The 12251-nt window shown below is 38.5% G+C and overlaps 2 protein-coding genes across 2 annotated transcripts in view; both read right to left on the bottom strand.

Annotated features, from left to right (window-relative positions):
* The window catches only part of LOC107712284 (A-kinase anchor protein 9-like), a 137848-nt gene extending 131061 nt beyond the window's left edge, over nt 1-6787 (bottom strand). Inside the window, exon 1 of the mRNA XM_016517495.1 lies at nt 6535-6787. Coding sequence (XP_016372981.1) covers nt 6535-6582 — 48 coding nt within the window. The 5' untranslated portion in view covers nt 6583-6787. The remainder of the gene's footprint in view (nt 1-6534) is intronic.
* A 2398-nt stretch (nt 6788-9185) lies between these two features.
* On the bottom strand, nt 9186-11052 carry LOC107712283 (uncharacterized). Its single transcript, XM_016517493.1, has 3 exons — nt 10691-11052; nt 10287-10569; nt 9186-10167 (listed from the first exon to the last, which is right to left on the bottom strand). The coding sequence occupies exons 1-3, from the start codon at nt 11050-11052 to the stop codon at nt 9583-9585; spliced, it is 1230 nt and encodes a 409-aa protein (XP_016372979.1). The 3' UTR covers nt 9186-9582.
* Nucleotides 11053-12251: the final 1199 nt, after the last annotated feature.

Below are 12251 nucleotides of genomic sequence, written 5' to 3'. Positions count from 1 at the left end.
TGAATATTAATTAGACAGGCCAAAATCGACCTGTTCTCAGCAGAGCTCCTGAGATAGGAGCTGTAAAAATAGATTGAGATGGTTTTTGGTACTTATACCGCAAATATATATTCTTAAGGACATCAAGACTTAAAATAAAACTCCAGAAAGGTGTAAAATATGTGAACTTTAAAGATATATTAATATCCTTTTACATGTTGGTTCTTAAACTTTTCTTTCGGTATCTTCATTTTTAAGGCACTATATAGTGAGTCAAATGTGAGTCACTTTGCATTTAAATACTCCATTTAAAGAGGAATGTCTGTAGAACATAACAACGTTGTCTTGTTTGCCTCTATCAAAGCAACTGCATTGAACATACCTGTCTGAGTGCCAAACATATTCTTTTTCCCAAGTCTGCATGCCTATAACTCTACAAGCACTGAAAGTCAACTAATTTTACTAATGGACCTACCATTTTCTCAAGTAATTTTGTAATTTGGCTCCAAATCTCTGGCAAAAACAGTCATTTTGACCCCGTTTTACAAAATAGTGGATTAGTAGAACATAACAACGTTGTCTTGTTTGCCTCTATCAAAGCAACTGCATTGAACATACCTGTCTGAGTGCCAAAAATATTCTTTTTCCCAAGTCTGCATGCCTATACCTCTACAAGCACTGAAAGTCAACTAATTTTACTAATGGACCTACCATTTTCTCAAGTAATTTTGTAATTTGACTCCAAATCTCTGGCGAAAACAGTCATTTTGACCCCGTTTTACAAAATAGTGGATTACTCAGTAAATGTTCATCCATGGCATTTAATATTTTGGCTTTCTTCTTCATTTATGTATTTCTTTCAACAGAAAGAAAATCAAAACTTTTAGACAGTTAAGTTGGCATGGAATGCCCAATCTAGATAAATTCATTACCTTAAACTTTATCATTAATTCACAGCAGCAAAAACTGCTGCAACAACTTCGGCCTTGCATTTCTCGCCAAACGCTCTCCAACAACAACAACAAAAAAATATGCATGGATGAACACTTCATCCTGAAATACTGTATCATCCATCTTTTGAAATACTATTTTTTAGCATGCAATGATCTGCGATGCACCAATTCTAATCATGCATCCTATTCACTAATGCAGCATCTGAAGCGCTCGCTAAAGACACTGGCATGAAAACAGCACGCACTGACAGCTGCTCTGAACACCAACCGTTCGGTGCAGCAAAACAAACAGCAGATCTGAGCCGTCAGGACATGCGGAGGTGCTGAACACATGAGTAAGGGGTCATGGGTCATCCGCTGAGTCCTTCACTGCACTGAAATAGTTTAGAAATCAAGGTCTTTTGAAAGCCTCCAGTCCACACATGCAAAATTCCCTTTATGTCTTGTGCATCATCACAGCGCTGTGCAACACTCAAATATTCAGCATGATGAACTCACATACTACACTGCAGATGCTTTTATCCAAAGCAACTTGCATTGCAATTAAGATATGCATTTGATCAGTTCATGCATTGGAAATCGGACCCAGGAACTTGCCGTGCTTTATTGCTTTAATACAGGAATACTAACAACACAAGATCTGTGTTATGACGCTTCTGTTGTCCTTACTTCATTACCAACAACGAAAAAAAAATTTTTCACTTATAATGCCAAACATAACTGAAGCAATGTCAAACTAAGGAGTTTTGTATTGATAACTGAAGTAAACACAGAGATTGCCCACATGACTGAAGCAATCACAGACTTTAGGCTTTAATATTTTACTGGACAAAGCACGCTATCAGTCAACAGTGATTTATTTCTGCTCCAAAGCAGCACAATTCTAAGAAATTTGTTTTTCTGCTTTTGTTCGCATTCGCTGCAAATGTTTACATAAGAAATTCTGAATCATCTCTTTCCTTCACAAACGTCTTTATTCAGCAGCTCCTGATATTTACAAAGTTATTGTGAATGTTTTTGTGGTACTAATCGACTAGTTCAGGTGTCAACATTCACCTGACAAAGTGTGAGAAAAATTCAAGTTGGATGTTTTAGCTCAAATAATTTCAGATGTAAACCTGGTCCCGGAAATGAGTGGTTATAGTGTTCAAAAAAGGCCCACAGGGGATTAATTTTCACAATAATGTGGCACCAAATTAAATATTAATGAGCAACAGAATGCTGTGAATAATTTTAAAGGAATAATTCAGCCAAAAATTTAAATTTCCTCAATATTTCCTCACCCTCAGGCCATCCAAGATGTAGATGAGTTTGTTTCTTCATCAGATTTGGAGAAATGTAGCATTCCAGACCAAAACACTTTTTCACTGGACTGTGGCCTGAGGATGAGTAAACGCTTCATTTTTAGTTTTATTCAGTCATTCACCAAAGCAGACATTCACCGAATGTAAACAAACTCTAACTATCTCTCCGTCATAAAACCTTGGGGTTGAAAGGGTGAGACAAACAGGCAGCTCTAAACGACATCTGCTCTATTTATAAAATAACACGGTTCTGTTATCATCACGCCCTGAAGAGGCCAATGTGTTAAGAAACAAGAACGTGAGGCCATAGAGATGCACTAAACTACTGCTTGGCCATTACATCCAACATAATCGCTAAAAAAAAAAGCAACATGGCCAATCTCAGATATAATGCAAATTGATTGATAAAAAGCAGCTGCTCCAGTGCATGTTGTGCCTAATAATAACACACTTCAGCTATCGTATCGTTTCATTAACTTCATGAGTCGGTCTCTGTGCTCTCGACATGCTCCAGCAGGTTATAGTGACCTAAAGTCTGCAGAGAGGTATGTTCATCTGCAGAAATGTGAGGCATGGGAGAGATCCGATGTAGCAACGGCTAGAAAATCCAGTCTCACAACCAGTTCTCAGACTGTCTTTACACTCATCCGCACTAAACAACCTGCAACAGCAGTCAGATTGACAACGACACGGCCTTATCTGTTCATATATCAGGTGTATGCATATATTAATATGCAAGAGAGGCACTGCATGACAGAAAGCTCACGGAAAAAACTTAAACACTCAAAACAAACACCACACTGAAACTCATAAAAGAGCTGTTTAAATGCTGCTTGATCTGTGCAGATTTCTCTCCTGATTCACACCAGAACATTTTTTCACTGGAGGAAGAGTTATTATGGATTATGGACTCAATGTATTTTAGACATTAAAAGCGTCTTAATGCTGGATGTGTTTCAGCTTTTGTCTTCTCCAGATGTTAACTGATGGACTGGAGTGCTGTGGATTACTTGTGGATTATTGTGATGTTTTTATCAGCTGTTTGGACTCTCATTCTGACGGCACCCATTCACTGCAGAGCATCCATTGCTGAGACACTGATGCAATGCTACATTTCTCCAAATCTGTGGCCTGAGGATGAGTAAACGCTTCATTTTTAGTTTTATTCAGTCATTCACCAAAGCAGACATTCACCGAATGTAAACAAACTCTAACTATCTCTCCGTCATAAAACCATGGGGTTGAAAGGGTGAGACAAACAGGTAGCTCTAAACGACATCTGCTCTATTTATAAAATAACACGGTTCTGTTATCATCACGCCCTGAAGAGGCCAATGTGTTAAGAAACAAGAACGTGAGGCCATAGAGATGCACTAAACTACTGCTTGGCCATTACATCCAACATAATCGCTAAAAAAAAAAGCAACATGGCCAATCTCAGATATAATGCAAATTGATTGATAAAAAGCAGCTGCTCCAGTGCATGTTGTGCCTAATAATAACACACTTCAGCTATCGTATCGTTTCATTAACTTCATGAGTCGGTCTCTGTGCTCTCGACATGCTCCAGCAGGTTATAGTGACCTAAAGTCTGCAGAGAGGTATGTTCATCTGCAGAAATGTGAGGCATGGGAGAGATCCGGTGTAGCAACGGCTAGAAAATCCAGTCTCACAACCAGTTCTCAGACTGTCTTTACACTCATCCGCACTAAACAACCTGCAACAGCAGTCAGATTGACAACGACACGGCCTTATCTGTTCATATATCAGGTGTATGCATATATTAATATGCAAGAGAGGCACTGCATGACAGAAAGCTCACAGAAAAAACTTACACTCAAAACAAACACCACACTGAAACTCATAAAGAGAGAGTTTTACTCTACGGTAAATGACAGCATTGAAGTCAACATGCTGCAAAAGTCAGTAAAAACCAAGGTTAATTTCAGACGTGAACTATATTCTGAGGTAAATAACAGCTGTGAGGTAAAATACAGGCAAATACGAGGCAAATGTGACTTAAATCACAGATGTCAGTTATTTTCTTAGCTAAATGTGAGGTAAAATGAAGGTAAATATGTGACTTAACCACAGATCTATATAATTTATATTATAGGTCTGTGGATTTAACTCACATTTGCCTCATATGTACCTACCTTTGCATCAGAAATAAACTGAGATATGTGATTTTATTTAACTCACGTTTGCCTTGTATCTCAGTTATTTTCTGAGGTAAATGTGAGGTAAAAAGGTAAAAAGGAGGTAAAATGTGAGTTAAATCACAGATGACAGTTCGGTAAATTACAGCAGTGAGGTAAAATTGAGGTAAATATGAGACAAATGTGAGTGAAGTCACAGATGTCAGTTACTTTCTGAGGTAAATGTGAGGTAAATGTGACTTAAATCACAGATGTCGGTTATTTTCTATGTTCATATATCAGGTGTATGCATATATTAATATGCAAGAGAGGCACTGCATGACAGAAAGCTCACGGAAAAAACTTAAACACTCAAAACAAACACCACACTGAAACTCATAAAGAGAGAGTTTTACTCTACGGTAAATGACAGCATTGAAGTCAACATGCTGCAAAAGTCAGTAAAAACCAAGGTTAATTTCAGACGTGAACTATATTCTGAGGTAAATAACAGCTGTGAGGTAAAATACAGGCAAATACGAGGCAAATGTGACTTAAATCACAGATGTCAGTTATTTTCTTAGCTAAATGTGAGGTAAAATGAAGGTAAATATGTGACTTAACCACAGATCTATATAATTTATATTATAGGTCTGTGGATTTAACTCACATTTGCCTCATATGTACCTACCTTTGCATCAGAAATAAACTGAGATATGTGATTTTATTTAACTCACGTTTGCCTTGTATCTCAGTTATTTTCTGAGGTAAATGTGAGGTAAAAAAAGGTAAAAAGGAGGTTAAATGTGAGTGAAATCACAGATGGGTAAATTACAGCAGTGAGGTAAAATTGAGGTAAATATGAGACAAATGTGAGTGAAGTCACAGATGTCGGTTATTTTCTAAGCTAAATGTGAGGTAAAATAAAGGTAAATATGTGATTTAACCACAGATCTATATCATTTCTATTATAGGTCTGTGGATTTAACTCACATTTGCCTTATATCTCAGTTATTTTCTGAGGTAAATGTGAGGTAAAAAAAGGTAAAAAGGAGGTTAAATGTGAGTGAAATCACAGATGACAGTTACTTCTTTCTGAGGTAAAATTGAGGTAAATATGAGGTAAATATAAGGCAAATAACAGTTGTCAGTTACTACTTTCTGAGGTAAATGTGAGGTACAATTTGAGGTAAATATGAGGCAAATGTGACTTAAATCACAGATGTCAGTTATTTTCTGAGCTAAATGTGAGGTAAAATGAAGGTAAATATGTGACTTAACCACAGATCTATATCATTTCTATTATAGATCTGTGGTTTTAACTCACATTTGCCTCATATTAACCTACATTTACATCAGAAAAAACTGAGATATGTGATTTAACTCACTTTTGCCTCATATCTCAGTTATTTTCTGAGGTAAATGTGAGGTAAAATTGAGGTAAAATGTGAGTTAAATCACAGATGTCAGTTAGGTAAATTACAGCAGTGAGGTAAAATTGAGGTGAATATGAGACAAATGTGAGTGAAGTCACAGATGTCAGTTACTTTCTGAGGTAAATGTGAGGTAAAATTTGAGGTAAATATGAGGCAAATGTGACTTAAATAACAGATGTCAGTTATTTTCTAAGCTAAATGTGAGGTAAAATAAAGGTAAATATGTGATTTAACCACAGATCTATATCATTTCCATTATAGGTCTGTGGATTTAACTCACATTTGCCTTATATCTCAGTTATTTTCTGAGGTAAATGTGAGGTAAAAAGGTAAAAAGGAGGTTAAATGTGAGTGAAGTCACAGATGTCAGTTACTTTGTGAGGTAAATATGAGATAGATACAAGGCAAATCACAGATGTCAATTACTTTCTGAGGTAAATATGAGGTAAAATTTGAGGTAAATATGAGACAAATGTGAGTGAAGTCACAGATGTCAGTTGTTTTCTGAGGTAAATGACAGAACTGAGGTCAAATTAAGGTAAACATGAGGCAAATGTGAGTCACAGATGTCAGCGAGGTAAATGACAGCAGTGGGTTAAATCTCAGACGGGCGTTAAATTCTGAGGTAAACTACAGCAATGAGGTAAAGTCGAGGTAAATCTCAGGTGAGCATGGTATTCTGGGGTAAATGTCAGCAGACAGGTAAAGATGAGGTAAATCTCACCTTGGCTTTGCCGGCCTGTAGTTTCTTCTGTCGCTCCTCGTCTTCCATCCTCTCCGCGGTTCCTGCGGCTTAAACACGGACACACGCGCGTCATAAAAGCGCCACACGCACGCATACACGCCTAGCGCCAAACGCGGAGCGCTGACACGTGCGTCCGCTTCGGCTCGGACGGTAAATCTGTGGGATTTCTCCAGTGTTTTATTCGGGCTTTGCTGTCACCCTCGCCGCCATGTTTCTCCACGTAAACACACGAGACCCGCGGCGCGGTGACGTCACGGCGCACGCGCCTGCCTTAAAGCCCGACGCTGCAAATATCGCTGTGCAAACAATCTCAGTTACTGTTATATGTGCAAATATAAATGATTGATTATTAAATTTATTAGTTACATCAACATTTTTGTATGCTCTCGTCGTCCTGTATTTATGAGCCATATTATATTAAATTCCATTTTGCATAAATCGGCCCGATATGTATTGTTATGATTTCAGATTTTATGCTCAAAAGTGGTCCGGTTGCACATAACTTATGAAATATATAACTACAGACACGGCAAAAGGTCTGCTAGTCTTTTAAACAGAGTAATCAGCTCTTTGTCTGTATCCTATCCCAGATGTAAACATATGTCTGCAAGATGTCCGTTAAAGATCGCTTCATCTAGAAAATAACAAACATCTGTTAGTTTTGAATGTTCTCTGAATGTTAGACAAACGTTCAAAGAAAAGGTACGTATAACAAGGTACGCAGAAATGTATAAATAATATTTTAGTGGTAATGTTTTGAGAACGTTAAACATTACTGGAAGACACTTTGTTCATAAAATTTTTTATGAAAATGTTATTTCTATGAACACGTTTTAAATGCTTTTAAAAACGTTTTTTCTTGATTGCGTGAACATTCAGTGAACATTTTAATTCTGTCGTTTTGCGAACACAGAACGCATCTTTTAAATGTTAAACGTTAGAACAAAAAAAAGTTCCATGAACGATGTATAAATAATGTTTTTATGCTAACACTTTGAGAACATTATTAAAGCAGCACTATGTAACTTTTGTCGCTCTAGCGGTTAATAAACAGAACTGCACACATCCCGCGGAAGAACATTCCAACCGGATCTACTTCTCTAAGTGCATGTCTATGGCGATTCACGCAGGTGTGTGTTACTCCGCAGCGGTGACCAGCCTACAATAGACCGAATATAAGCACTTATTATAAGTGTACCGGAGTTATTCTGAATAAGACAAAAACGCGGTTTGGAAGATGAATTCATGTTGTACTCGCTCATTATATACATTTTGCAAATTTTGAACACAGAAAAAGTTACATAGTGCTGCTTTAAAGACAAGGCAGCTAACATAAATATGTTCTATGTAGGGTTGCAAAGGGGTGGAAACTTTCCAAAAATCCCTGGAACATTCCAAAAAAATCCTGGAAAGTTTCCTAAATTTACTGGAAATGTTCCACCTTTTTGCAACCCTAGTTCTAAGAATGTTTTGCTAACGTTCTCATTATGAAAATCTTCAAAATGTCCAGTTTTTTCATAAAAATATTTTATGGTTGCCTGAATGGTAAGGGTGCATTACATTTTATCATTTAACAAACATTATGGGAACGTTACTTTTGAATGTTCCCTAAACATTCAGACAAACTAAAATATTTCAGAAAAAACGTTCCATGCATGATGTATAAATAACGTTTTTTAGCTAACATTTTGAGAACATTATTAAAGATCATTTAACTTTGAATGAACATTCTATTAACGTTACTGGAAGAGCATTTGAGAGAACCTTGCCAAAGTGTTCTGAGAACGTTCTGACCTGCATCAGCCTCATCTGAAATGTGAATATTGGCCGTACCTGCAGCAGCAGCAGGAGATGGAGGTCTAGTCCTGCGGCCGACCGGAGCTGAACAGCTGATGGTTTGGCAGATCTTGAATTCCACCCATCTTCTCTTGGACATCCTTCACTCTCCGCTGCCAAAGTGAGCTTCAGGTCCCACCTGTGAACTCGTTCGGTTCTGATGCTCAGAGACCCAGGAGCCCTGAACGTTTGGCCCGTGAATTATTCATGTGAGAGCAGCACAGGATCAGGTTCAGAAACTCAAACACCTGCTGAGAAGCCAAACTAACTCGCTGCAGCTCATGTACTCGACAGAAGAGAATAGAGTAGAAGAGAATTCTGTTGAGATCTTATCATGACTGAAGAAATACACTCAGAAAAACGGTACAAAAGCGGTCACTGGGGTGGTACCTTTTCAAAGGGCACACCTTTTTACCTAAAGAGTAGTACCTAAAGTGTACATATTAGCTCCTAAAGTGTACATATTAGCTCCTAAAGTGTACATATTACAGTTTTTCTCAATTGTTTACACGCAATTTTGAAAACCGGGTTCTTTTTTTCACAATATAAGCACAATTATCCAAACACCACACTCAATTTGCATAATTCCTAGATTGTTTGCAAAATGACACACTTCAGTCAAAACATATACACATTTGAAAATGCTATTAGTTTTCATTTAACCAACACAGTCCTCAATGATCAGACACTATTGCAGCCAGTTTCACACTGCTGTGATAAATAAAAAACACATTTGTACAAAAACTAATTTTAGGAAATAGCATGTGCTAGATTTTTGGCCACACATTGTTATGTAAGGGATAATTTAGATGGAAAAAAAATAAATAAATAAGTGACAAACCCACAACATTCTTCATGATTAGTTTGAGATATAGGGAGAATGTACACAAATTGGCCTACTATAAACTTACCAAGCACTGCACAACACTGATGCTGCAGACTGAATATTTCAAGTATTTATTTCAATACTTACAGTATTTCTTACCATAATCAGTTACAGTAATCAACCAACAATGAAATAAATGAAACAAATAAAATCTGTAGACAAATAAAAATTACTGCATGAAGTACATACACTTTGACTCTGAAGAAAAACTACTGTAAAAGCAACAAGAATACTGTAACTATTCATCATCTCTCCGTCTGGCTGGATCAGGCCATAAGATTTCATCCACATCACAGGCTATGTCTTCATTGGCAAGGCACCGTTGGAAGAATCGCCTCGTGACAAATCCACCCCTGCACAGAAGCTGCTTCGATATGATCACAGGCCTGCTCCATGGCCTGAATGAGGGGCAAACGGTCATAGGGCCGCAGGTCGTATACCTTCCACCGCCATGCTGAAAAAAACTCTTCTATTGGATTCAGGAAGGGGGAGTATGGGGGAAGGTATAAGACTTCAAATTCAGGGTGCTCATGGAACCAATTGTGGACCAGAGCAGCCCGATGGAATGAGACATTGTCCCAAACGACAATGTACCGCATCTGGTCCACTTGGTTGAATGCTGTGACAATCTCGTGCAATCTGTCAAGAAATGCAAGTATTAGATTTGCATTATAGGGTCCCAGATTTGCATGGTGGTGGAGGACCCCATTTTGTGTAATAGCAGCGCAAAGGGTGATGTTACCCCCTCGCTGCCCTGGCACATTGGTGATTGCCCTGTGTCCAATTACATTTCTCCCTCTTCTTCTTCTTGTTTTCGCAAGGTTAAATCCAGCCTCATCCACATATATAAATTCATGTTGAATTTCTGCAGCATCCATTTGCAAGACTCTCTGAAACACAGTAAAAGACAATAGGATGTTATTCAATATCTATTGCACAGTATTTTTTTGTGCCAGAACATTATGAGCAGTGCACAATACCACACCATAGTAAGATGAACAATACATACCTCCACATACTCATTGCGCAGATGTTTCACTCTCTCTGAATTTCTGTCAAATGGTACCCGATACAGTTGCTTCATGTATATTTGATTTTTCTTGAGGATTCGACCTAATGTTGACAGAGAGACTCGTTGGATGTTATTGAAAATATGGTCATCATTGATGATATTGGCTTGGATTTCTCGCAGCCTGATACAATTATTGGTCAAAACCATGTTCACAATGGCAGCCTCTTGTGCACGAGTGAACATAGGGCCCCTTCCACCTTGGTGTCCTCGACCCTCAATCCTATGTAAAAAAAAAATAATAAAACAAATACACATGCATCCTACTGTCAAATGTCACAGTAAACAATATTGATGATAAGTACAGCAAGCTTCAGTTTCAATGTACTGTGTGGTTAGCTTACCTGTTTTCTCGATGAAATGTCCGAATTACTGACGCAACAGTATTTCTGCTGAGATTTGGTTGAACTCTTTGTCCAGCTTCCATCAGTGTCAGTCCATGGTTGATAACATGGTCAATAAGTGTTGCACGGATTTCTTGAGTCAAATTTGGTCCTCGTCTTCTTTGTTCAGGTTCTATCAACTCTTCAAGTCCTTCTCTACCTCTTCCTCTACCTAGGCCTCTTCCTCTATCTCCTTCTTCTCCTATTCCTCTACCTGGGCCTCCTCCTCTACCTCCTTCTCCTCTTCCTCTACCTCCTTCATCTCCTCTTTGAGCTCCCCCTCTCATTCTCACTCTTCTTCTTCTTCTTCTAGCTCCTTCCATTTTTGTTGAAGACAGGTGAACTCACCTGCTGCCTTTTATAGCACACCTGAGTGCTGCGTTTTCAAATTAGCACATGTGTGCTTCCACACCTGGTGGATGTGATTATCCAATTCGTTCATTAGTGTGGTCATTGGCAATCCGGGGCTTTGTAATGACAAGGAAGTAACCTCACAATCCTTATCTGTGTCTAAGGTGTGAAAATGTGTGTAGAGTTTTACAAATCACTGTGTGTAATGTTTTGCAAAAAGGGTGAAGCAGACATTGTGTGTAATGTTGTGCAAATCTGTGGAGGTGTTTTGCTCATTGGAGTAGAATTTTGCAAATTGTGTGGAAATTTTTATTTTAGTGTGTAAACAATCGTAAAAAACTGTAAATGGTCAGGTGCTGATGAAAAAGATGTGTCTTTAGACATTTTTTGAAAATGGTTAAACACTCAGCTGCTCGAATTTAGATAGGCAAGTCGTTCCACCAGCCCAGCATGAATGCAGAATTGTGACGACATTGAATATCAAATTAAAGCATAGGACTGAATATAATGGATGAGATTCAGGGAATTTACCTGGAACCTCACAGTTTTTCACAGTTCTTTCTTCTAAGCGCTCTCAGGAATCAAAAAGCAACACGCTGCCCGGTGTGAAGCGCAAACTCACAAACTTCAGATTATGAGACTGACGCGCTGCCTAACTGCGCCAACGAAGCCTGTGGGCTGATGGGGCTGAACAGAGAATCACTAGCTTTTATGTCCTTGCTTTTAGGTGTAGCTCCAACAAGTCAGCTCTCGTTGAACACAAGTATCAGGATGGCTGAGTGTTCTAAGGCGCTGCGTCCAGGTCGCAGTCTCCTCTGGAGGAGTGGGTTAGAATCCAACTTCTAACAGACCTATCATTTGGCTGCAGACAAACTTCAGTCTGCTGGCATGTTGAGCAAGCAGGGCGTTAACTTTGACAAAACACTGCATTAGGTAAATGCTAGAATTAAATGGTCAGCTGCTGATGAAAAAGATGTGTTTTTAGACATTTTTTGAAAATGGCTAAAGACTCAGCTGCTCGAATTGAGAAAGGCAAGTCGTTCCACCAGCTGGGTACAGTCCAGGAAAAGGTCAGTGAGAGTAATTTTGTGCCTCTTTGGGATGGCACCACGAGGCATCGTTCACTTGCAGAACTCAAGCTTCTTGAGGGCGCATAGGTCTGAACCAGCGA

The sequence above is a fragment of the Sinocyclocheilus rhinocerous genome, unplaced genomic scaffold (assembly GCF_001515625.1).
Source record: "Sinocyclocheilus rhinocerous isolate Xijiao unplaced genomic scaffold, SAMN03320098_v1.1 scaffold3283, whole genome shotgun sequence".
In the NCBI taxonomy this organism is placed as follows: Eukaryota; Metazoa; Chordata; class Actinopteri; order Cypriniformes; family Cyprinidae; genus Sinocyclocheilus; species Sinocyclocheilus rhinocerous.
The sequence above is the reverse complement of the archived record's forward strand: the minus strand, read 5'-3'. Positions and strand labels throughout refer to the sequence as shown.